Source organism: Danio aesculapii, chromosome 22 (genome assembly GCF_903798145.1).
Source record: "Danio aesculapii chromosome 22, fDanAes4.1, whole genome shotgun sequence".
NCBI classification, from domain to species: Eukaryota; Metazoa; Chordata; class Actinopteri; order Cypriniformes; family Danionidae; genus Danio; species Danio aesculapii.
The window spans coordinates 10,743,472-10,767,402 of NC_079456.1; the positions used below are offsets into that span (position 1 = coordinate 10,743,472).

The 23,931-nt window shown below is 34.6% G+C and overlaps 1 protein-coding gene and 1 pseudogene across 4 annotated transcripts; one reads left to right on the forward strand and one right to left on the reverse strand.

Annotated features, from left to right (window-relative positions):
* Positions 1 to 22,947, reverse strand: part of LOC130216419 (gastrula zinc finger protein XlCGF7.1-like) — a 62,712-nt pseudogene extending 39,765 nt beyond the window's left edge.
* Positions 581 to 18,478, forward strand: si:dkey-253d23.3 (uncharacterized protein LOC100007836 homolog). 4 transcript variants are annotated; one of them, XM_056448311.1, is made up of 6 exons: positions 581 to 1,011; positions 15,121 to 15,447; positions 16,436 to 16,732; positions 16,890 to 17,015; positions 17,170 to 17,225; positions 17,503 to 18,478. In XM_056448311.1, exons 1-6 carry the CDS (start codon positions 966 to 968, stop codon positions 17,554 to 17,556), a joined length of 906 nt encoding a protein of 301 aa, XP_056304286.1. In that variant the 5' UTR covers positions 581 to 965; the 3' UTR covers positions 17,557 to 18,478. The 4 variants fall into 4 exon arrangements, with proteins under 4 accessions (XP_056304286.1, XP_056304288.1, XP_056304287.1 ...); XM_056448313.1 differs by having other exon boundaries at positions 16,968 to 17,015; XM_056448312.1 differs by lacking the exons at positions 15,121 to 15,447; positions 16,436 to 16,732; positions 16,890 to 17,015; positions 17,170 to 17,225; positions 17,503 to 18,478 and adding exons at positions 1,311 to 1,637; positions 3,086 to 3,373; positions 4,083 to 4,196; positions 4,339 to 4,406; positions 9,267 to 11,134 and having other exon boundaries at positions 600 to 1,011.
* Positions 22,948 to 23,931: the final 984 nt, after the last annotated feature.

Consider the following 23,931-nt stretch of genomic DNA (forward strand, 5'->3'; position numbering starts at 1 on the left):
AATAATACTGAAACTGAAATAACCAAGTGAAAGATGAGTAAATGATGGCAAAATTTAAATTGTGTGAACTATCCTTTTAATCATCTTGGGAATACTGGATGCTACATTGGCTATATCCTTCTCACATGAACATTTGCTTTGTCTTTTCAAAATAAGACATAACAGATATAGGCTCTTAACTTAGTAGGAGATTTGTAATTTGTTTGATACATGGTAACAAACAAAGTCGTTCCGTTGTATTTGATAGACTAAATTGAGATCCACGATCGTGCTAAAAGGTAAAACTCACTCAACCACTTTCTTTTGGCTTACTCTCATCAAGGGTCTCCACCTGGTCTCCACTCTCTACAGTGGACCTCGTGTTGTGTACTCTGACGATTATGACAGGAAGATGTTAAGAGAGTTTACGGGGAAACAGCAAACCACAATCTAAACAAGTAATCTAGGCCATGTCACATCGCACATCTTCATTCCGTTTGTGTCAATGGATTTCTTTTTATGCCCATAATCATTAAGTACCTCTTAAAAAACTCACCCTAGTTTTGCTAAACTAATCTCAGCTTGCATCATAAAGGCTTCATCCAGACACTAGTTTCTCTCCCGTCGCGTGACAGACCCGAGAATGAGGGCGGGCTCTGTGTGATTTCTTTCTTTCAGTCCAGACGAAGCTAAAAACACCGAACAAATCAAGAAGTGCTTTTTAGTTTTGTATTTCTTTTTATTTTGTTTTCACATACATCTTCACAGTCTCAGGAACCGATGGATCACGAGCCATTTTAATCTTTTGAAGCCGCACGTTGCAGACTAACGGGCTTTTGTTTGGAAAAATCTGGATTTTTTTAGTGGCTACCGATCGCAGTATTAACTAAGTTCTTCGATCTAAATACTTCGATTCAAGTACACTTTGGGCTATAAATAAACTCTCTACATACGTGTTTTTAAAAGCGATGTAGTCATTCAGGAATATGATTTATTCACTTCACGTCTGTCTGTGGATTTGGTTTTTACGCGGTAAGTTTATTTGTTTGTTTAGTTAATTATTTGTTGGTGCAATTGATATCCAATGTAGCCATTTTATCTTTTCCCCAAATAAAAAGCCCTATAAAGGCCTTAACCTGCAAAAAGCAGTTCACAGCATGCAAATAGCCTACAAGCTTCTCCGCTTATTTCGACATGATGCATTTTTGAGCTGATGTCGCAACGAAGCCTTGTGTTATGTGGGCATATTAATGAACGAGTTACTATTAGTGGGCGTCTTGACTTTTGCTAATATCTGTTGAAAAATTATTTACAAAAAAAATGTTTTTTAGGTGTGTTTGGTGATAGAAATGAAGTGAAGTCAGTGTCTGTGGTGGAGGGAGAATCTGTCACTCTGCGGACTGATGTTAAAGTTCAACAAGATGATCAGATACTGTGGATGTTTAACATTAATAATGCAGACACTCGTATTGCTGAAATACACAGACAGAACATCTTTAAATATAACAAAACTGTGATATTTGGAGACCGACTGAAGATAGACAGTCAAACTGGATCTCTGACCATCAGAAATATCAGATCTGAACACTCTGGACTTTATAAACTAGCCATCGTTCAAGAAAAGACCACATACAGGACATTTTCTGTTGCTGTCTATGGTGAGTCATTTTAAATGTGTTTTGAGCTTTAAAAATATCAAGGTTGTACTAAGATGTCAGTAGATGTTGTTGTTGTTGATGATAAATAACTGTTTATTATTTTATATTTGGCAGAATTAAATACAATATCGACATTTAAATACATAAATAAATACATTGTCTATAAAATTGATAGAGTAGACTATATATATTTTTTAAATAGGTAAACTGATATTAATAAGATTAGAGCAATAATATGTGTTGTAAATATTCTCAAAGCTAAATGGTAGCACAAATGGCACAATGTCCCTAACAGTGCTTAAAATATGGAGCCACCAATGCTGTGTTGCTTTTCAAACTGTTACTATATTGTTAAAGTGTAATGACATGTTTTAATTTAAACATTGTTGTATTAAGCTAATAAATTCATGAAAAGCTTTTACTAGAAGGTAGTCCCGACATAACACTGTTACAAAACAGAAAAAAGCATTAACTAAACAGATTTTCCATGTTTTGCATTATACAGTACCTAAGGGGGACATTCCATGGCGATTTTAGGATTTTAATTTAACAAACACACACACACACACACACACACACACACACACACACACACACACACACACACACGTACATATACTACAAGGGTTGTAAACTAAACGTTTAGCAGTATGCCGTATAGCATAGACAGGCGAAGTTATAACTAGGCCCACACGGAATCTGCGTTCACAGAAATCCACAGATTTCTAGCCAATCGTTGAGTTTATTTTTTACTCATGTAAATGTGTGTAAATTTATATTTATTCAGTTTTTTTTTATTTCAGTAATATTATTGACTAATATTAAAATGTTCATTTTATTTATTTACAATGCAGTTTGTAAAGTAATATTTTCTGTCTTCTAGTAGACTTGCCTTACCAAATAAGTGGCTCTAAATGGATTTGCATTGTAAACATTAAATACAATTTTAAAAGGTAATATATTTTTATTTCATATATAAAGTTTTTAGTTAGGATACTCCCAAAATCATTATGTATAAATCGGCATATTTTTCTTTACAAAATTCTGCGCAGAAATAGCAAAAAAATGTCCTCAGATTCTGTCTGGCCTTAGTTCTAACTCATTTATGAGCATGATGGTATGGTATAGTTTAAAAGCAATATCAATTCAATATCAATATGCAATTCTAATTTTAATGGTACATGCACAGCAAATATGTAGATGTTATAACAATCTATCAATAAACAGTCGCCATTGTCATATCAAATTTAAAATCTGTGGTGATCACAAATTAGTGTCCAGTTGAAAGAGCTAATCACAAAGATTTAGGGGCTTATTTCTGTCACAAATCTTTAGAGAACAAATGCAAACTTTATTGGTGAAACATAAAAGAATTTAACTACTATCATTCTGTTATTTTTGGGTCTCTACATACACAACATTTACATAATTTATCTAATATTTTCCAGCTCATCTGCCCATTCCTGTCATCAACAGTTACTCATCATCTAAACGTACATCAGACTCCAGATGTTCAGTGTTGTGTTCAGTGGTGAACGTGAGTGCTGTGAGTCTCTCCTGGTACAAAGGAAACAGTGTATTGTCCAGCATCAGTGTGTCTGATCTCAGCATCAGTCTCTCTCTACCTCTGGAGGTGGAATATCAGGATAACAACACCTACAGCTGTGTGATCAACAATCCCATCACAAACCACACCACACATCTGAACATCAGTCAAACCTGTCAGCCAAAATCAGGTAAATCGTGGCTAATATTAATGGTTAAATATTTACTAAAACTGAAAGTTTTTTTTCTGTTTACAAACTAACATTTCTTAATGTTTTCTATTTATCCCTCTTTAAAGACTTGAGAACTGACAACAGTGTCTTTAGTGAAATCAGACACTGTAGGATTAATTTGTATTATTCATTTTCTGTTTGTTCATCACGGTGCAGCACAGTGGCGCAGTGGGTAGCACAATTGCCTTACAGCAAGAAGGTTGCTGGTTCGAGCCTCTGCTGGGTCAGTTGACATTACAGTGTGGAGTTTGCATGTTCTCCCTGTGTTCGCATGGGTTTCTTCCGGTTGCTCTGATTTCCCTCAGAGTCCAAAGACATGCACTATAGGTGAATTGAATAAACTAAATTGGCCGTAGTGTATGTGTGTGTGGGTGTTTCCCAGTGTTGGGTTGCGGCTGAAAGGGCATCTGCTGTGTAAAACATATTCTGGATAAGTTGGCGATTCATTCCGCTGTGGCAACCCCTGGTTAATAAAGGGACTAAGCCGAAAAGAAAATGAATGAATCATACATGACAATACATTACTAGTCTCTTTATAATGAAGAGATTGTTATATGTTGTCTACTAAATGTTTAAATGTAAATATAGACAATATTCCTTAATAAAATATATCATAAATAAGTATTAAAAGCCTAAAAGAAAATGTATGTATGTTTGTTCATTGCAGAACTCATGCCGAAATCACTAATGGTGGGAATAACAGTTAGTGTTGTGATGCTGCTGGTCTTGGCTGTATTGGTTGCAGTATTTTACAGGAAATGCAAATCATCAAACCAAGAGGGTAAGCACATGCATTAATTTATTCATTTATTCATATGACTATTTCTGAGCCAAAAAGTATATAAATATAAAAATGTGCCGCAATAGTTGGTTTTAAACTATAGTATTTTAAAATTTGAACAGTATAATTATTGTTGAAACAGTCCAGACTGGTGAGGAAGAGGTACTTTATGCAGAAACAACATTTCATGCGCACAGGGTTCATAAGGTGGTAAGAGACTCTATTTACTGTGAATCTTGTTAGTCTGCAGAAGCCTTTGCTTTCATCTCAGATGCTCAGAATAAAACAGCTTGCTCTTGCAGATGTGACAAGCAGTTTTGGTGATTACAAAACAGCCAAGTGTTTTAAGCATTTTAAAGTGATGTGTCCAGCTTAATGTCTTTTTGTGATTGCTCATTTTTATGCTTGAGCTGTGACAGTGCCATTGGCTGAAATTCCTGAACTCACACTAATCTGCTCAAACCACTGGAACTTGCAGCTGATGCCAGTGAGTAGAAAGTAAAACCGAAAATATCCCCTCCTCCCAAAAAAAATCCCCCAAAATTTTTACAAAACAAAAGCAAAAGGAAAACTCAGTTTTATATTAACCCCTTGAGATGGAAATTACAAACGTATAGTTTACTAGTATTTGAAAGATTAGTTCACCCTAAAATAAATTTGAGGACACAAATTAAGATATTTAGCATTTTCTATTGAAGATGGACATTTCAGATGGATTCAGATGCATGAATTTCAGATGGACTTCTGTCTATACAATGACAGTCCATAAGCTCAAAACCCTTAAAGGCTGGTTTATATTTACTGCATACACAAGTTTGGGTGCATGTGGCGAATGTGATGTCATCATGGTGTTGGTGAAGGTTCGCTTTGCCTGCACACAACATCATTTCAGCTGGCGGAGCACACAGCTTTTTCTGTAACTATGCGTGCGGCTCAGCATTTAAAGATGCCCGACTTAGAGCTGAGTCAGGCAAAGCTGTGTGAACTTACTTGTGACAACACCTTTAGACAACCAAAACAACTCCCTGGTGTGACGTCCTTTAGGTTTCTTTTGAAGCTTTGATTAAAACACTGCATATATTTTGTGCACAGCTTGTCAATAGATTTTTAAGTAAATGTATTTTTTATTGTAAATGTATGGAAGGTTTTGCATTAAATACGCAGTTAACTTGGATATATAAAATATAGCCTAAGTTGCTCGTTTTCCCAACTGTACTAAAAGCACAGATTTTCATGAATGTCCTCCAAAATTATCCCCAACATACAGTTCAGAAGTCAGAATTATTAGCCCCCCTGAATTATTAGCCCCCCTGTTTATTTTTTCCATAATTTTTGTTTAACGGAGAGAAGATTTTTTTCAACACATTTCTAAACATAATAGTTTTAATAACTCATCTCTATGAACCCCGGTTGCAGTAAAATATTTTTAACTAGATATTTTTCAAGACACTTCAACACAGCTTAAAGCAGGGGTGGGCAAACTCGGTCCTGGAGGGCCGGTGTCCTGCACAGTTTAGCTCCAACTCTGATCAAACACACCTGCTTATAGATAATTAGTGATCTTGGAGACACTGATTAGCATGTTCAGGTGTGTTTGAGTAGAGTTGAAGCTAAACTATGCAGGACACCGGCCCTCCAGGACCGAGTTTGCCCACCCCTGGCTTAAAGTGACATATAAAGGCTTAACTGGGTTAATTAGGTTAACTAGGCAGGTTAGGGTAATTAGGCAAGTTATTGTATAATGATAGTTTGTTCTGTAGTCTAAAAAATATAGCTTAAAGGGGCTAATAATTTTGACCATATAATCAATTTTAAATATAAACAAAATATTATCAAACATACTATGAGGATTTCCTTGCTCTGCTAAACATCCTTTGGGAAATATTTAATAAAGAAAGCAAAATTCAAAGGGGGGTTAACAGTTCTGATTTCAACTGTATTTGTTTGATATGCAGTTAAATTCATTCATTTAGAAACTCCACTTGCTGACTACTTCTTGACTATGGTTTCATCATGACAGTAACTTCAAGTCGTCTCCTTTTGCTGCAAATAACAGTACAGTCAGTGGAGGCTTGCACTGCGAAGCCAGTCAAAAGTATAAATCAGCCTTAACTCATGAAAACATTCATAAAACGATTCAAAAATCCAAATAATTCAGCCAATGGATTCAACCAAAGAAACATAACTGCTTTATATGATGAACACGTTTAATCTAGACTTTTATTAACACATAAATATCGATCTGTGAACATAAACTGTCTGCGAACCACAATGTGCGAAAAACATAGGACATGTTCCTGGGTTAACATCTATGTTCATCCTGGAACAACATTCCAATCAGGCAATCAGAATTAAGTGATACGTTTACAGTTTATGTTAAGTTAAGGCTTACAATTTATGCACTTCTATGTGATTGTTATCCAACTATTATTCCCCTCTGATTTTGGGAACAATTTACAGTTATGGTTGGGTTTAGGGGTAGTGAGAAGGTATAGATTACATTTTTGAACAAAAATGATATTCCAGGATCAACATAGATGTTAATTCAGGATCGCATCGTCTTGGCAAAATCCTGACGCGTGTTTGAAATCTAAAAATCATTGGTTGTTGTAGAAGCTCAAATGTGCCATGTGACATGTTAGAATGGACATCACTTGTCGTGAACATATATTTCTTGGTCTCTTTATAAAAGTTTTGAAGCATCAGGGCTTTTTAAGTGAAATACTTTCAATGGATGGACATAAATCTCTCCGATTTGATTAAAAATAGTTTGATTTGTGTTCTTGAAGTTGAACAACATTTATTTTACATTAGAAAGACATGAGGGTGAGTAATCAGTAATAGCATTTTTGTTAGAATGGTGGTCCATAAATTTTTAAGACTTGGTTGTGTTTTTAAGATGCAAAGCAACGTGTGCTCATGCTTCACTTGTTGTCTTCTCATATATCTTACTTTGATTATATACAGCTACTAAGCTAACATGAAAACGACCTCCAAAAGGCCCATTCTCAAGAGGCTCTGATTGATCAGCTAATATAATGTGCTGTGGTTCGTAGATCGACTCCACGTCACCAGGAAAATCGTCACGCCACTACAATCACATGCTTGTGCGCTGTGTAAATCCTTTCAGTCAGAGTTAGGGTTGGGTGATGTTGACCAATTTGGCATCGTACGATGTCTAATGTGAAGCATTGCGATGGACGATGACATTGTCTTCGTAGGTGGCGGTGAATTAATTATTCATGAATAATTAATTAATTAACTAATTAATTATTTGTAGCCTACCGTTTCAACTACCTCACCCACATGGTCTTTGTTTTACCTATAACCAAATCATAAATAAATAAAGATAAGTTACAAATGACCACTTGTCAATCACTTTTTCCGGGGGACTCCGCAGAGTGATCTGTGTCGTTACAATGGCGTCGACAAACTAAAAACGTGCAAAACCAACAGCAACCAACCAACAGTATCTGAGGTTTTCACTAAAATGACTAAGTACAAGCATGAAAGCGAAAGACTGAAGCAGTGTAATGATGCTGTGACAATTTACCTGATAGATTCAAAAGACAGAAGAGTCCTTAGATAGACACAAGATTAAATAAATATTACGATTAACAACTATAGTGAGACGCGATCCAGTGGTACATCCTTGATAAACCGATGTGCACTGCTCTCTGGGTTTTTGTGCTCAAAGTACCCGCTGACTGCTGGAGCTCAGACACACACATGTGCTGCAGCATGACAGAGAGTGTGTGTGTGTGTGTGTGTGTGTGTGTGTGGTCATGTGATGTATAGTGATAGTATAGTGTCAACGGAGGGCTTTTCAGAAATGCTAGGTGAAACGACAATGCGGACGTGGATCGTTTTCGTTCTAAAATGCCATTTTAAAACTAAGATCCATTAGTGTAAACGGGGCCTAAGTGTGTATTTTTCGTGTGCGGGTTGCTGCTGCGACAGGGGCGGGGCAGAGGATCACGATGCAGGCTCAGCATTGTGATGTCTATCGGTCATCGCCAATGGGCGTCTATCGACTCAACCCTAGTCAGAGCAGCTGTTAGCCGTATCATTTCAGACAGAAAATGACGAAGCTGAACCACACACATGCTCTCTAAAATAAAACCTGACAAGTGTCTTTCACATATATTTAGAATAAGCATGTGTAAGTAATATAAAATGTTCACATATCTTTTGAGTTTGTGATTTGAGATGTAGAATTCAGGGAAAGCAGCAGCATAGAGAGACACTGCAGCGCTGCTGAACATTGTGGGTGTTTAAAGCTGTTTGATGGATAACTATGAATTTGCGGCAAAACTGTTAATGGTGCCAAACAGCATTTCTCATTGTTTACATCATTTGAATATAATAGATAAATTTTAACAAATACAAATACTTACAGGTTGTGGCTCACCATTCACAGCTTCATCTAATATGGTTGGAGCTGCTCCTACTCTAAGGAATTTTAGCCAAATCCAGCACCGAACTAGAAAAAATTCTGAAAACTGTCCTTTGTCAAATGCTAGAGCTACATATTTTTTTTATAATTCTCTGGTATATGATTCAAATCAAATTGTAAGCACTTCTCTCTCTGTGTCATGTCCTTTGAAAGTCCAAATACAGAAACAGAAGAAGCTCTGTGGAAATAGCAGCGTTTTGGATGGCATTTTAGCTGTCTGGCTACATTACAGCATTACAGTGCCTCTGGCAAGGCTTTGCTAAGCTTTTGTAAAAGCCAATGTCTCCCTTTGCATTAAACATTGAGCGTATTACATGCAGAGATGTTCTTTATGTTCACACAGCTACATTACACATCAACTAAAGTTTTATATATGATATCGTAGTTGACCAGCCCTTTACTGAATAAAATAACCATTTAAATATGAGATACAAAGAACATTTAAATAAGATATTTTAAAATAAAACATTTTTTTGCTTTCATGCCTTCATGTGCTTGTAAATGTTGTCCTTGAGCAGCAGATGGATGCGTAATGCTTTTACCCTAAAGAAGGATTTAATCACACAACACCATTATTATGCTTTAATTCCTGATGTTTGTCTTTTGTTTTTCAGGCAACTAACCAAGACGACCACATCATATACTCCAGTGTTAATGCAAAATGACATCGATGCCAGCTTTTATGTGCAGCCAACAATTACAATGGCATATGAAAGTCATATTCAAGTATTCATTTCAGGACTAAAAGTGCCTCCGCGCTATAGTTTACCATGGTTATTAAGCGTTTTCAACAGTAGCATAGCAAGTGGATTAAGCCGAATACAGTCTTAAAAGGTGGATGCTTTGTGCTTGTCTTAGTTTGATCTAAAGAGCTAGTTGAAAAAACACATTTGGTCATACTGCTTACATTGATGTCAAACATTTTCAAATTATTTTTAACTCAGTAGAACTAACTTGGAAAAACATTTCGCATATACAGGGTGTCTGCGGGGTCTTAAAAAGTATTAACATTTAATAAATCAATTAGGAGAAAATTAATTTCTACGAGGTCTTAATATTGATCAAGCGATGTCCAAAGTGTTTTCTCCTCCATCCGAGAGACGAAAGAGAGACGGAAGTTGATAGGATGCTCTCCACATGTAGCGTAACCATAGAGCGAAACAAACAGCAAAATGGGAAAATATAAGTCTGCGTACTCCTGGTTGAAGAAAGACGAGTTTAAACTGTGGCTAAAACCTGTCGCTGAAAACAACCACGTAATTTATTCTTTGCACGGTTGTGCTCTATTGATTTATTTAACTACCACTGTTTATTAACAACTGCTTATTAAGTTAAAGGTTAGATACTGATTAGAACTTAAAGTGGTGACGAGGTCTTAAAATATTACAAGCTCTTTAAAAAGTCTTAAAAAGGTATTGAAATTATGTTTAGGATTCCTGCATATACCTTGACATGCAGTAGTTGATTAAGGCGTTGCTGCACATTAGAGCTTGAATGTTTGTCAGTTAAATCAGTTAGCCTTAAAACCTGTTGATACTTGATTTGTGGGTAGTTGCGTATAAGACATTTTGTAAAAGGCAAGACATGTTCTGACAAGCTCTGTGTTTCTGGATTATTCCTACTTTTAGTTTAGATTTAACAAAGAACTCCGGAAGACGTGTTATAAATGATGTGTTGTAATAAATAACAATATTGGGACCAATACACCAATACAAGTCCAAAACTTTGATACTAAGTTCTAATTTTATACATATTTAGTATACATTTTCTACACTGTTTATATTGCTTAGTATATTTTTATATTGCCTTAAGTATTAACAAGAGCAATTTCAAAGGAGCTTATACTGAGTGTAAGGTTTTCTTTGACCAGTCTGACTGTTACCAAACATGCTGTTAAAACCGTTTAGATTATCTTGTTTGACAACGTCTTTTGTTCAGATGAATGGAAGCGTGCTTCAATGTTTAACTGACAGTTATTTTATGGGCTTCCTTCTTTCCAAACAGAACTTATTTCCTGACGTTTTGGCGACCAAGTGAATGCAGTAACTTGCGAAACAGGACTTTTCTGCAGCTAATGCTGAAAATTTCCATTGTATTTTTCATTTTAGCTCCGAGCCTATAACAGAAAACTTTGCATTACATTGCATTTTCACTGTACTAATACTGTATTATGTAACCCTTATGGAAAATATTTTCGTAAAAGCCACAAGTCGAGTATTAACACAAAATGCCTCTGTTTTTATACAGTCACGTATTCTATTATGACATTTTACTGACCTCCACATGTTTACGTTTTTAAGCGTTGCCTCGATAAAAATCATTTCCACTGACAAAAATAATTACTTACAGTTTACTCACGCCTTCACTTTCAGCAGCTAAACATGTCATGTAGTTAAGGAGAATAGCATATAGTGCAGTATTTGTAGGACCAGGTCTTTTAATGTCATTAGTACAAATAAGCAAATAAAAACCTTTTGCTGAATGCATTTTTGGAATGTCTTTTTGTGTGACCTAATACAAGTATCATTTTAATAAAGAATGTAGCTATTAACGGTTTAAATCTTACATTTTAGAACATCTAGTGTCTTATCATATCTAGTGTTCAATCATTATATAAAAATAACTTAAAAATAAGACATAAGCAGGTATGACTTTCTTACCTGACTTTCTTAGATAGGTAAGATTGCTTAGGATTGTTAAGGTAATCTTGCATATATTTAGTAAAGAGCCACATCGGCACCTAGTGTGTATTTTATGGCATTACAAGTTAAAAAAAATACAATAAAATTCTGTCGCAGAAATTACTCAAATTCTCTCTTTTTATAGGAGTTTAAAACCTTTTCTGTATTTTAACTTTAAAATTATTTGAATCCCATATACTGTAAATTGTGGAGAAAATGTTCAACCTTTAATTAAAAGAAAGACAGGTAAAAGTTTGTTAACTGTCACAGTTTAAACCACTCTGTAAAAAAAATAAATTACTCTAGCAAACTTTAGGACAAGTAATTAATTGATCATAATTATTGCACAAATAATAGCTTATTTAATAGCTTATTTACCAAACAATCTCCTCCAAATGCTAAATAAATATTTCTGAAGTAAAATACGGATTTCTATTACTGAAAAATGTCATTCGTTTGATCGCCCACATGAAAGTAAAGGAAGTTAAATGCTGCCCCCTACAGTATACACAGTGCAACTGTTACAGTAATAACGTGATATAAATATGGAATTTAGATAATTCCCTAGAAAGACATTATTCCCTACAAAACCAGTTATACCTGGAGCGAGTGAAAAGACACACATTTTCACCTGAATGCCAGTGATATCGCTTCCTCCAGTATGGGTTGTGTTAACGCTTCTATGTTTCTTTCTATTGTGCTTCATCACCTATATTACTTAACAGCATTACAGGAATTTCTCTGAATGCATAAATGGACTTAGATCAGCATGAGTAGGAATAGCATTTAACAATTATTTAAAGATAAGATACTAATTAAGATACTATTGGATATTGGACTAGCATTGTGATGAATTTCAACTAGCATTAATTTTGACGTAATTTTGAATGTAGTTTTAGTCTCTTTACTAAAATGGCATTTAGATTTTAGTCTGTTGAATTCATTGTAATTATAGTCTAGTTTTAGTCAACTAAATGTAATATGGTTTTAATCGACTGAAATCTAACCAGTTTAGTTAATTTATTATATATTAATTATGAATATATCTAACAATTCTAAGCTCATTATTTAGTCCTGAAGTACACACTTGAAGAGTTCAAATGCAAAAACCTCTAAATGCCATCTGAATTTTTCTCCCAAAATGAGCATTTTTCTCAGCCTCCAATGTTTATGTTCGAGTATTTCACTTTAAAAGCAATGAAAAGAACTTATTTGTCACTATAAAAGTAAAAGTTCTGAGCCTACACACACACACACACACAAGAGTCGGAGAAAAATGCTAATTTTAGAGGAAAATATCAAACGGCATTTAGAGGTTTTTGCATCTAAACTCCACTTAAGCAAAAAGTATATTGAGATTTGAACAATCCAGACCCCGATTTAACAGTTGTGATCTAACATTAGGCCTAAATTATAACCTAAAAAATAACCTAAAATGCAATCTTGATTATAATCCAGCTGTATATAGCTTTCTTTATTCTTTCTTTATTCTTTCTAGCAAATATATTTATTTATAATTATCCTTCATCTTACCCCAGGCATGCTCAATAATGTTCATGTCTGGTGACTGGGCTGGCCAATCCTGGAGCACCTTGACCATCTTTGCTTTCAGGAACTTTGATGTGGAGGCTGAAGTAAGAGAAGTGCTATTCTGCTGAAGAATTTGCCTTCTCTTGTGGTTTGTAATGTAATGAGCAACACAAATGTCTTAATACCTCAGGTTGTTGATGTTGCCATCCACTCTGCAGACCTCTCACACACCCCCATACTGAATATAATCCCAAACCATGATTTTTCCTTCACCAAACTTGACTGATTTCTATGCGTATCTTGGATCCATGCGGGTTCCAATAGGTCTTCTGCAATATTTGTGATGATTGGGATACAGTTCAACAAATAATTCATCTGAAAAACCGCCTGTCACTTTTCCAACTGATCAACTTGAAATCAAGTTATTATTTGTTGCTTTTACAACTGGGATCGACGACAAGACTTTTGTCAGGAAGTGTACAAAATAATACATTTGTTTTATATTTCATTATTCTTGTTTACAATTATTGCAATCATTAGCAAATTGTAAATAATTTATTATCAGGATTTTATACATTTCTAGCAATAAACACCAGCAATAAATTTGAAATACAAAAATTTGACAAAATGTAATTAAAGATAAAATGTTATTCTCACACATTTATTTTACTTTAGTTTCAAAAGTTTTCCATAAGTTCTACATAGTTTTATGTGTCGTTTATTATAAGCATTAAGTTAAAACATCATACTTCAGTTTGATAATTTCAACATCTATCAGTTTAAACAGAACAAGTCATTCAGATAAACTTTCACCAGAAACTGACTCTAAAATCTGTGAAAATGATTGGCTGTCATCTTTAACCTAAACACACTCATCACATGCTGAGGAAGTTGCAAAGAAACGTCATGGCACAGAAGACGAGAGAAAATAGTTGACGGAAACTCATACGAGTTGCTCAGAGGAAATAAAGCTCAGCATTGAGAGTGGCTGACAATGACCTTGAGTTCTCATGAGTGACAACAAAGAGTCAACTGAGATGAAGACCTAATATTGAATAAACCTTGAATTTAAAAACAAAACTCTTATGGTACAGTTCAACAATTCCCTGAACTCAGTTGAACAATTCATTTGTAGTAAAACCGTCAGCATGAATGATATCATTCAAAGATGTTGTTTATGTTCACACAGCTACATTACACAAAAACTAAAGTTTGAAATATGATATCGTAGTGGACTACCCCTAAAATATAATAAATATAAATGAAAATTATTTTTATAAATGTTTCTTTGTACTGGTTTACACCTGAGCCAAGGTTTACACCTGCACAAGGTCTATTTTTAAAATGCACAGATAAATGTGATGCGCTTCTTGCACTGTGACATACCTGCTTTAGATGAGATGCGCTGTGGTCTTTGGTTAGATGTGGCACGGTTGACTATTAATGGAGAACTCGAGCTGGAAACACTGTTTGTGGGTGAAAAGCTGCAAACAATCACATGACCTGTAACAAGATAAGTAAATATGTCACTGTGTTAAATGAAAACAACATACTTCATCACAGAAATCTAACAGCTTAAACAGAAGTCATTCAGATGAAATTTTAGCAGAAACCGACACTAAAATCTTGTCAGAATGATTGGCTGTCATCTTGAACAGGAACACGATCACATGCTGAGAAAGCTGCAAAGAAACATGATGGCGCAGATGTGCACATAGGCTACATTCTAGATTAATAGGCTTTCGTTTGGAAATATCTGGAGGAAAAACAAAGTAATGTGGATTTTTTTTTAGTGGCTACCGATCACAGTTTTAACTAAATTCTTCGAAACGTCGTATATTTAAGTACACTTTTTGGCTTTAAACAATAAATGCTCTCTACATACATGTTTTAAACAGAAAGGTAGTAATTCAGGAATATGATTCATCAACTATACGTCTGTCTGTGGATTTGGATCTTAAGTGGTAAGTTTATTTGTTTAGTTATTTATTTGTTGGGATGTTTGATATCCAATGTCGCAATTTTACCTTTTCCTAAAAGCCATATAAAGGCCTTAACCTGCAAAAAGCAGTCCACAGCATGCAAATACAAGCTTATTTCGACATGTTGTAATGTAGCATTTTTGAGCTCGTGTCGTAACAAAGCCTTGTGTTTTGCGGGCATGTTAATGAACGAGTTATTAGTGGGTGTCTTGACTTTTGCTCTGTAATATCTGTTGTAAAATTATTTATAAAAGACAAAAAAAAATGTTTTTTAGGTGTGTTTGGTGATACAAATGAAGTGAAGTCAGTGTCTGTGGTGGAGGGAGAATCTGTCACTCTGTGGACTGATATTAAAGTTCAACAAGATGATCAGATACTGTGGCTGTTTAACATTAATAATGCAGACACCCGTATTGCTGAAATACACAGACAGAACATCTTTAAATATAACAAAACTGTGATATTTGGAGACCGACTGAAGATGAACAGTCAAACTGGATCTCTGACCATCAGAAACATCAGAACTGAACACTCTGGACTTTATAAACTACAGATCATTAAAGAGGAGACCACATACAGGACATTTTCTGTTGCTGTCTATGGTGAGTCATTTTAAATGTGTATTGAGCTTTAAAAAAATGAAGTGGTGGTAAGACATTAGTAGAATTATTGTTGATGATAAATAATTGCTTATATTTTATATTTGGCAGAATGAAATACAATAACATATTTTATTCCATAAATAAACACATTATCCATAAAATGAATACACATTATTTTCAAATAAATAAATTGATATTAATTAGATTAGAGTGATAATGTAGCATTGTAAATATTGTCAAAGCTAAATGGTGGTAATGTGGCACAATGTCCACCAGTGCTTACAATATGGAGCCATCAGTGCTGTGTTGCTTTACTATATTTTATGAAGTAGAAGCCTAATCATTCAGGCGTGTCAATCATTATCACGTGGCTGTATAAGCAGCAGCCCATGTACTGTGTCAGCTGACAATTTTTCTGGCATTGAGGCCCCACCCTGACCTGTGAGCTACCAGTCAACCTCTGATGACGGATTTCCAAATCGTGTGAAATCTTTCTCTTCCATCGATCCAGAATCAACTCCAAGTAAAAGTACTGAATACACGTTTGTACTTAAGTAAAAGTAAAGAAGTACCGCGTTAAAAATTTACAAAAGTAAAAAGTCCTCTTTCAACCACAGTCCAAAAATATGCGGTATAGGTGAATAATCAACACAATCTCACGGCAATTTGTAACTTTTTGATTTAGTGGCTAATTCGTACGAATTTGTGCGATCTAATTAGTACAATTTAGTATGATTTGCTCATCCCCCAATGACGGTTGGGTTTAGGGGTGGGGTTAGGCTATTGATGCCTGTTTCTCCTTTCCAACTGCGATATGTAAATGTATCCTATAGGCTGTTTCTTTTTAATTAAGAATAATTTAAACATTCTTTAGAAAGTGAACGAAAACTTTATTGGTGAAATATAAAAGCTTTTACTTACTATCATTCTGTTATTATGGGGGCTCTACGTAATACCACATTTACAGGATTCATCTGATATGTTCCAGCTCATCTGCCCATTCCAGTCATCAACAGTTACTCATCATCACAGTCATCTGAACGTCCATCAGTGTCCAGTTGTTCAGTGTTGTGTTCAGTGTTGAATGTGAGTGCTGTGAGTCTCTCCTGGTACAAAGGAAACAGTTTATTGTCCAGCATCAGTGTATCTGATCTCAGCATCAGCCTCTCTCTACCTCTGGAGGTGGAATATCAGGATAACAACAACTACAGCTGTGTGGTCAACAATCCCATCACAAACCACACCACACATCTGGACATCAGTCATACCTGTCAGAGATATGAAGGTACAGCGCTGATATTAATGGTCATGTAATTAGTGGTTTGATATGTACTTTCCAGCATGTCTGTACAACAATTTTGGAGATTTAGTAAAAACATCTTGCTTGAGATTAGACACTGAAGGATTCATTTATATTCCTCTGTATTTTTTGTTCATTACAGAACTCACTCAGTATAAACATTCAGTGGGAGTGGCAGTTTGTGTTGTGATATCGCTGGTCTTGTCTGTGTTGGTTGCAGGAATGCAATTCTTTCAATGGAGGAAATGGAAACAACCAAGAAATGAGGGCAAGTACAACCTAATTTGTTAAGTGGTATCTGGACTTCTGAGCCAAAAGAAAATGTGTTTAGAAGTAACATGCTGCAATTTATAATTTAATAAACGCCATTATAGATTATATACTTTGAAATTTGAACATTTTGACAATTATTGTTAAAACAGGCCAGACTTGTGAGGAAGTGGTACTTTATGCAGAAACAACATTTTGCACAGACAGGGTAAGTGAATCTGTAGAAACATTTACTTTTACTTCAGATGCTCAAAATAAAGCTGGATGCACTTGGACACACAATGAAGTAACATTCATGTCAGTGTTTTTGATGCAAGCTTCAGTAGATGAATACAATGTTTTAAAGCTACTTAATGTGTCCTGTCTAGCTCAATGTCTGCTTGTACGTCTCATGCTTTGGATTCAACTCCATCCATGAAAAGTTTTTCAATTATACATCGATTAATAGTTTTTATAACACAAATGTTTCTATCTGACTCTAACAGAAATTATTGCTGGATGTGGACATGCAGACCACAGAAATCTATCGAATTCAATAGACAGCAGTACTGTAAAGAGTTCATGAAGAGTTTGTTGTCATTAGGATTATATGTGAAAACAAGTCAACCCAAAAGTAAAGTAGCCAAAAATACATTGTACAGGTCAAAATAACAACTGATTTTCAAATAGTTTTAAGTATCTTGGTCAAATATTGTTCTATTCTAACAAACGATACACCTATGGAAATGTGATGTTTCATGTGATGTAAAAATCTCAATCTCTTTACAAAAACAAACACTTACGGCTTGTTTTGTTGTCCAGGGTCATATATTGTACTTTAATATTCGCAACTAAATGTAGACCTGTTGTGATTGCCAGCGGTGTTGTCTCTACTTCCTGTAGTCTGTTATAATTGCTATGATGTTTTCTCTGCTGGAGATTACTTCCTGTATTTATGCTGAACTACAAATCCCAGAAGTCATTGCACCAATCACTCCAGCCACAGTTGACAGTCATTTGGACGCACACACAACTGAAACTTAACATCAGTGATTATCACACACACACACACATGGCTGAGTATTGATTAGCTGTTGCACTCATTATGTAAGTGTTTGCCTTGTTTCCTGTTTCCAGCGTTTTTGACCTTGGACTGCATTTAGATTTTTTGCTGCCTGCCCTGAGCTTTTGTCTGTTTTTGGATTATGCTCTTAGATTGTCTACTACACTGTATGTGCTGGTTTTCGACCCCTGCCTGCCTGACCATTCTAAAATAAAGCTGCATTTGGATACCCTTATCTGTATGTCTACCTTTCGCAACAAGACCATTAGTGTGCACTGAATTATGTTTTATTGGTACAAAAACCTCAAAGGGTTAACACCAATGTCTTTTTTAAAACAAATGTTGAAAATCTTTGGTCAGTACTGAGAGCTGCTAAACTATAGAAGGAATGATATTATCATTTTAATTCATTAAAACATCAAAACAAAATTATGTTTATGTTTTATTTAGAAATTATTGACATTGTTTTTAATGGGTTTATATAAGTGTGTAAAGAACTGCTTTATGGGTTATCTTAAAATATTTACCCCAATGTCTTCTTTTATGGCTAATAAAACAAATGTTGGAAATCTTTGTTGAAACTCTCGTTGTTTTCAATGTTCAGCCATCTTGATTATCTTATATATATATATATTTAGTAAAGAGCCAAATAAACTAACCTAGGGGTTAGTATATGACATTACAAGTAAAAATGTTTTTCTCCCAGCTACAATATGACTGATATGTGTCTTTTCACTGAACTTTAAAACCCTTCTGTATTTTAACCTTAAAATGTATTTTTTAATTTATTTTTTATTTTCCAAGTTCTGCTGGTTGATGCACATGTCCAATTTTCCTTGCCAATCTTAAAACAATTGTAATCAATTGTTTTGGTTCAATTTGGAATTACCTCAATGCTTAGAGAGCTCAGGAGATCAGATTGAGTGCTCCTACCTGACCACCCCCGGATCCCCTTAAAAATGTATTTAATCCCAGCAGTTGTGATTGTGGTCATGTCGTTTTTTTCTTCTCCTTGAAAGCACTAAAATTGTTGTTGTTGGCTTTGGGGAAGAAAGTCAACATTAATTAAAAAAAACGAATTAATTAAAATGTTGCATGACCAGATCAGTTTACATGCTTCCTGCTTGCTCATTTAAAGAAATAAAGGTTAAAATTTGTTACCGGTCAGAATTGTATGCCAATATTAAAACTGTTAATAATTCAAACAAATTGAAAGTAAAAGTGAAACGAAATGGAAGTGACCAAATTCGCTATCTACATTTTACCCATCCAAGTGCACACACACACACACACACACACATTATTTAGTCCTGAAGTACACACTTGTAAATAAGCAAAAATTATTTTGATGATTGAACAATACAGATCCAGATTTAGCAATTGTAATGTAACATTAGTCCTAAATTATAAGCTAAAAAATTACCTAAAAATGAATGCATTATCCGTAAACCAGCTGTATATATCCTCCTTTCTATTCATTGTATAATGTTTAATATAATCATGTTATGTTAGACGCATATTTTACTACTGAAGTTTATTTAGCTTCAGTCCGTTTAAAAACTATTGCGCAGATAACAGGCTTTACTGGTACTGTTTGTGTGACCAAATGTTGGAGTAGTTTAATAGACCAAAACATTTTTTTTTTAATCTACAATGGTTAGTCATGGCAAAGAGAGATTCCTACACTGGTAAGTGGGCGCAAATCGAAAGTGAAAGTAGGCATTGACTTCACATGTAAATAACTCGCACTTAATGCTTTATCCGCGTCTGCTTATTGCACGGGCTGCAAAACAGTTTCCCCCATACACTCGCATGAAATATGTCAGGTGACAGGTGAGACGTCATGAACGCTGCGGACAACGTCTATAAACAGGCCCGTAGTTTCTAACTCTTTTACAAAAAAGGCTTTAAAAACAACTGAAATTTGTAAATCATATAATATTTTTCTTTAATGTGTAATGTAAATGCCCCTTGTGTTTTATTTTTTTATATATATATATATATATATATATATATATATATTTTTTTTTTTTTTTTTATTGTTGTTGTTGTTCTTGTTGTTGCTTCTTTTTACTATAATGATTTCCCTTTGGCTTTCCATTCTCTTTTGAATGTACTGTGATTGTATATTCCCATTTTTGCATAATAAAAAAAAAAAAAAAAAAAAAGAAGCCATAAAAATAAATAAATAAATAAATAAACAGGCCCGTAGTACATAGAGTTTATCCAGTGAATGTTTATATTAAAACAATGCTTCCGGAAAAGGATCCCCTTTGTTCTTTTTGCAAAATACTAGATGAATCTGTAGATAACAGGCTTTACTGGTACTGTTTGTGTGACCAAATGTTGGAGTAGTTTAATAGACCAAAACATTTTTTTTTTTTAAATCTACAATGGTTAGTCATGGCAAAGAGAGATTCCTACACTGGTAAGTGGGCGCAAATCGAAAGTGAAAGTAAGAGCATGTCGTGGGAGGTTAATTTAAAATTAAATAAAATCACAGGCATATCACTAAAAGCAAATCGTCAAGTAAGGAAGAAAATCCTTCAGTGTGGTCAGTAAAAATGACTGATGGCATTTTGGCAAACAACATGTGTCATAAAAATACGCTCTTTGTCTCAAAAGTGCATTTCAAGTGTTTCTTCAGATTCATTTATACCTGCTTTTAGGTTTTTTCCTCAGACAGCTCTGAGAAGACTTCCATCGCTGACTGAATAAATGAAATCGTGCGCTGCAATCTAACATAACAAAACAAAATCCGAACAATTTCCTGCTCAAAAAACAGACCTAAATGTAGGTGTATTAAGGCAAACAATTGAAGCAACATGATATAATGGTACTTCTTTAAATTAGAAGAGTGTACCATACAGGAAAAATATCATGCATGTCTTCGCAGTAAAATCTAAATGAGATATTTTAAGAACTGGAAAAAGCTAGATGTGGAGCTGATTTAATTGAACAATTCTTCAAGAGGCTTTTGAGCTCATTCCTTTCATTTATTCATTAACATGTTTGATATTAATTTAAGCAAATTGCTTTGGACCTGTTGTGAGATTAATGTTTTAATTGTAAGACATCATTAGAATAAAAAATGCTGATTGATTAAAATATTTTCAATAACTTAAATTATACTTTAAAGCTTAAAATAATTCAATTGACACTATGTGATGCAAAATCACTGACTTTATCACTGAATCATTCATTCAATTTATTTGTTTGAATAGCTAATTCATTTAGGTGTGAAACAAGTGACAGTCTTCATAGTTGAATCACTGACTCACTGATTCATTCAAAAACATTCAATGTAGCAGCACGGTGGCGCAGTGGGTAGCACACTGCCTTACAGCAAGAAGATGACTGGTTCAAGCCCCAGCTGGGTCAGTTGGCATTTCTGTGTGGAGTTTGCATGTTATTTAAAATTATTACATGTTTTTATTAAAAATATTTTAATGACAATTTAGGAAAACTCAATTTTAGAACAGTGCTTATATGTTTTAACAATTGATTATGGTTTATATTATTTTTGTGTGTGTGTCTGTGTTGTGACGTATTTATTATTATTATTTTTTGAGATATTGTATCTCAATGGGACATTCCTGGTTGAACAATTATTAAATAAATAAATGTAAAATAATTTCTCCCAGTGTTTCCTTCCGGTGCTCCAGTTTCCCCCACCAGACCAAAAACATACAGGTAAATTGGGTAAGCTAAATTGTCCGTAGTGTATGTGTGTGAATGAGTGTGTATGGATGTTGTTTCCCAATGATGGGTTGCAGCTGGAAGGGCATCTGCTGCGTAAAACATATGCTGAATAAGTTGGTGGTTCATTACGCTGTGGCGACCCCAGATTAACAAAGGGACTAAGTCGAAAAGAAAATGGCTTAGTATAAATTCACAAATGAAACACCGGCATGTTTGCAAGAAGCTGCAGCGTGGCAGTTTGACAAAATAAAGCAAAATCAGGCAACTGTGTTTTAGTCAGACAATTTAAGTCACTTAACAGTTTCTTATTCATTGGACTGTTGTATTATTAAAACAATATAATGATTGTAAATCACTTGATATTTAAAAACTTTGAGTGAATTCTGATTAACATTTATATAATGAAATGACCATCTCACCTCAGTCAGAGCCGCCCTGCTAACATCTTCACTTAAGTCTTTTGCCAGCCTTCCAGCGAATACCATTTAACATAATCATTTGTTTTAACACATTTGTTTGTTTCTCCCTCAGCTCATCCTTAACGTTTAGATCAATGACTGTAACGATGTTGTATGTTTTATCATGTTCACTATCTTCGCTCTTAAACTTGAACTTGATTCTGATTGGTCGATACTCAGTCAATCGTCACGTGTTTAGCACAGTTTCACAGTCTCGCAGTTCGCGTCAGCTTCATGTGGCCAGTTCGAAAGACATACACCTGTGATTAGACTATAATATGTACGTACGGATATAATTACACGTTACAAAGCGAAATAATTAAAAGACAAAATGCTCACCGGCCTTTAAGACCGCGGCCCACCGGGAATCTCCCGGAAGTCTTTATCACATGTCCAGATTGTGTGTTTTCTGTGGTCGCGAAGGCTGGTGACTACATGCCTGCAGCCAAACATGTAAAGCAAAACTGATTGATGCTTACTTTATTTTGGTCACGTACAGCGGCCGTCATCCTCTCCATCATCTCTATCACTGAAAGCTGCTTGCTCTGTCTGCTCCACTGCTCCGTTTGTTAGATGATCCCACTCCCTTTTGTTTTCTGAAGCGCGTCAAACGCCCAATTCGCGCAGCAGCAGGATGTCTAATCGCATCTTGGCATTGACTTCACATGTAAATAACTCGCACTTAATGCTTTTTCCGCGTCTGCTTATTGCACGGGCTGCAAAACAGTTTCCCCCGTACACTCGCATGAAATATGTCAGGTGACAGGTGAGACGTCATGAACGCTGCGGACAACGTCTATAAACAGGCCCGTAGTTTCTAACTCTTTTACAAAAAAGGCTTTAAAAACAACTGAAATTTGTAAATCATATAATATTTTTCTTTAATGTGTAATGTAAATGCCCCTTGTGTTTTATTTTTTTTATATATATATTTTTTTTTATTGTTGTTGTTGTTCTTGTTGTTGCTTCTTTTTACTATAATGATTTCCCTTTGGCTTTCCATTCTCTTTTGAATGTACTGTGATTGTATATTCCCATTTTTGCATAATAATAAAAAAAAAAAAAGAAGCCATAAAAATAAATAAATAAATAAATAAATAAACAGGCCCGTAGTACATAGAGTTTATCCAGTGAATGTTTATATTAAAACAATGCTTCCGGAAAAGGATCCCCTTTGTTCCTTTTGCAAAATACTAGATGAATCTGTAGATCATCTTTTTTGGGAATGTGCCCATATTAAGATTTTTTGGAAAGAATTCAGTTTATTTATACGTGTATCTCTTTTATATAATTTTTATTTGTCATACAAGGATGTTTTATTTGGTTTTTATCATGTTGATAAAGTTAAAGATAAATATTTTCTAATAAATCTGTTTATTTTACTAGCAAAAATTTTTATACATAAATGCAAATTTATGTCTGTAAAGCCCCTTTTCTTATTTTTTGTAAAGATTTGAAATATTATTTAAATACAATCTCTACCTCCAGCAATGTTAAAGCTTTAAAATCCGTAACACTATGTGAATCTTACAATATTCTCTCTTTTTTATAATACTCAGATGACTGTATTGTATGTGATCTTGTAAACATCACTGTGACCTTGCTTTAAATTTAAAGTGCTTTTTGTAATTCATATTCCCCCTGGCAAATTTGTTAGTTTGTAATTTTGTTTTGTTCTGTTCTCTACCTTTGTTGTTAAAGGTTTGTACCTT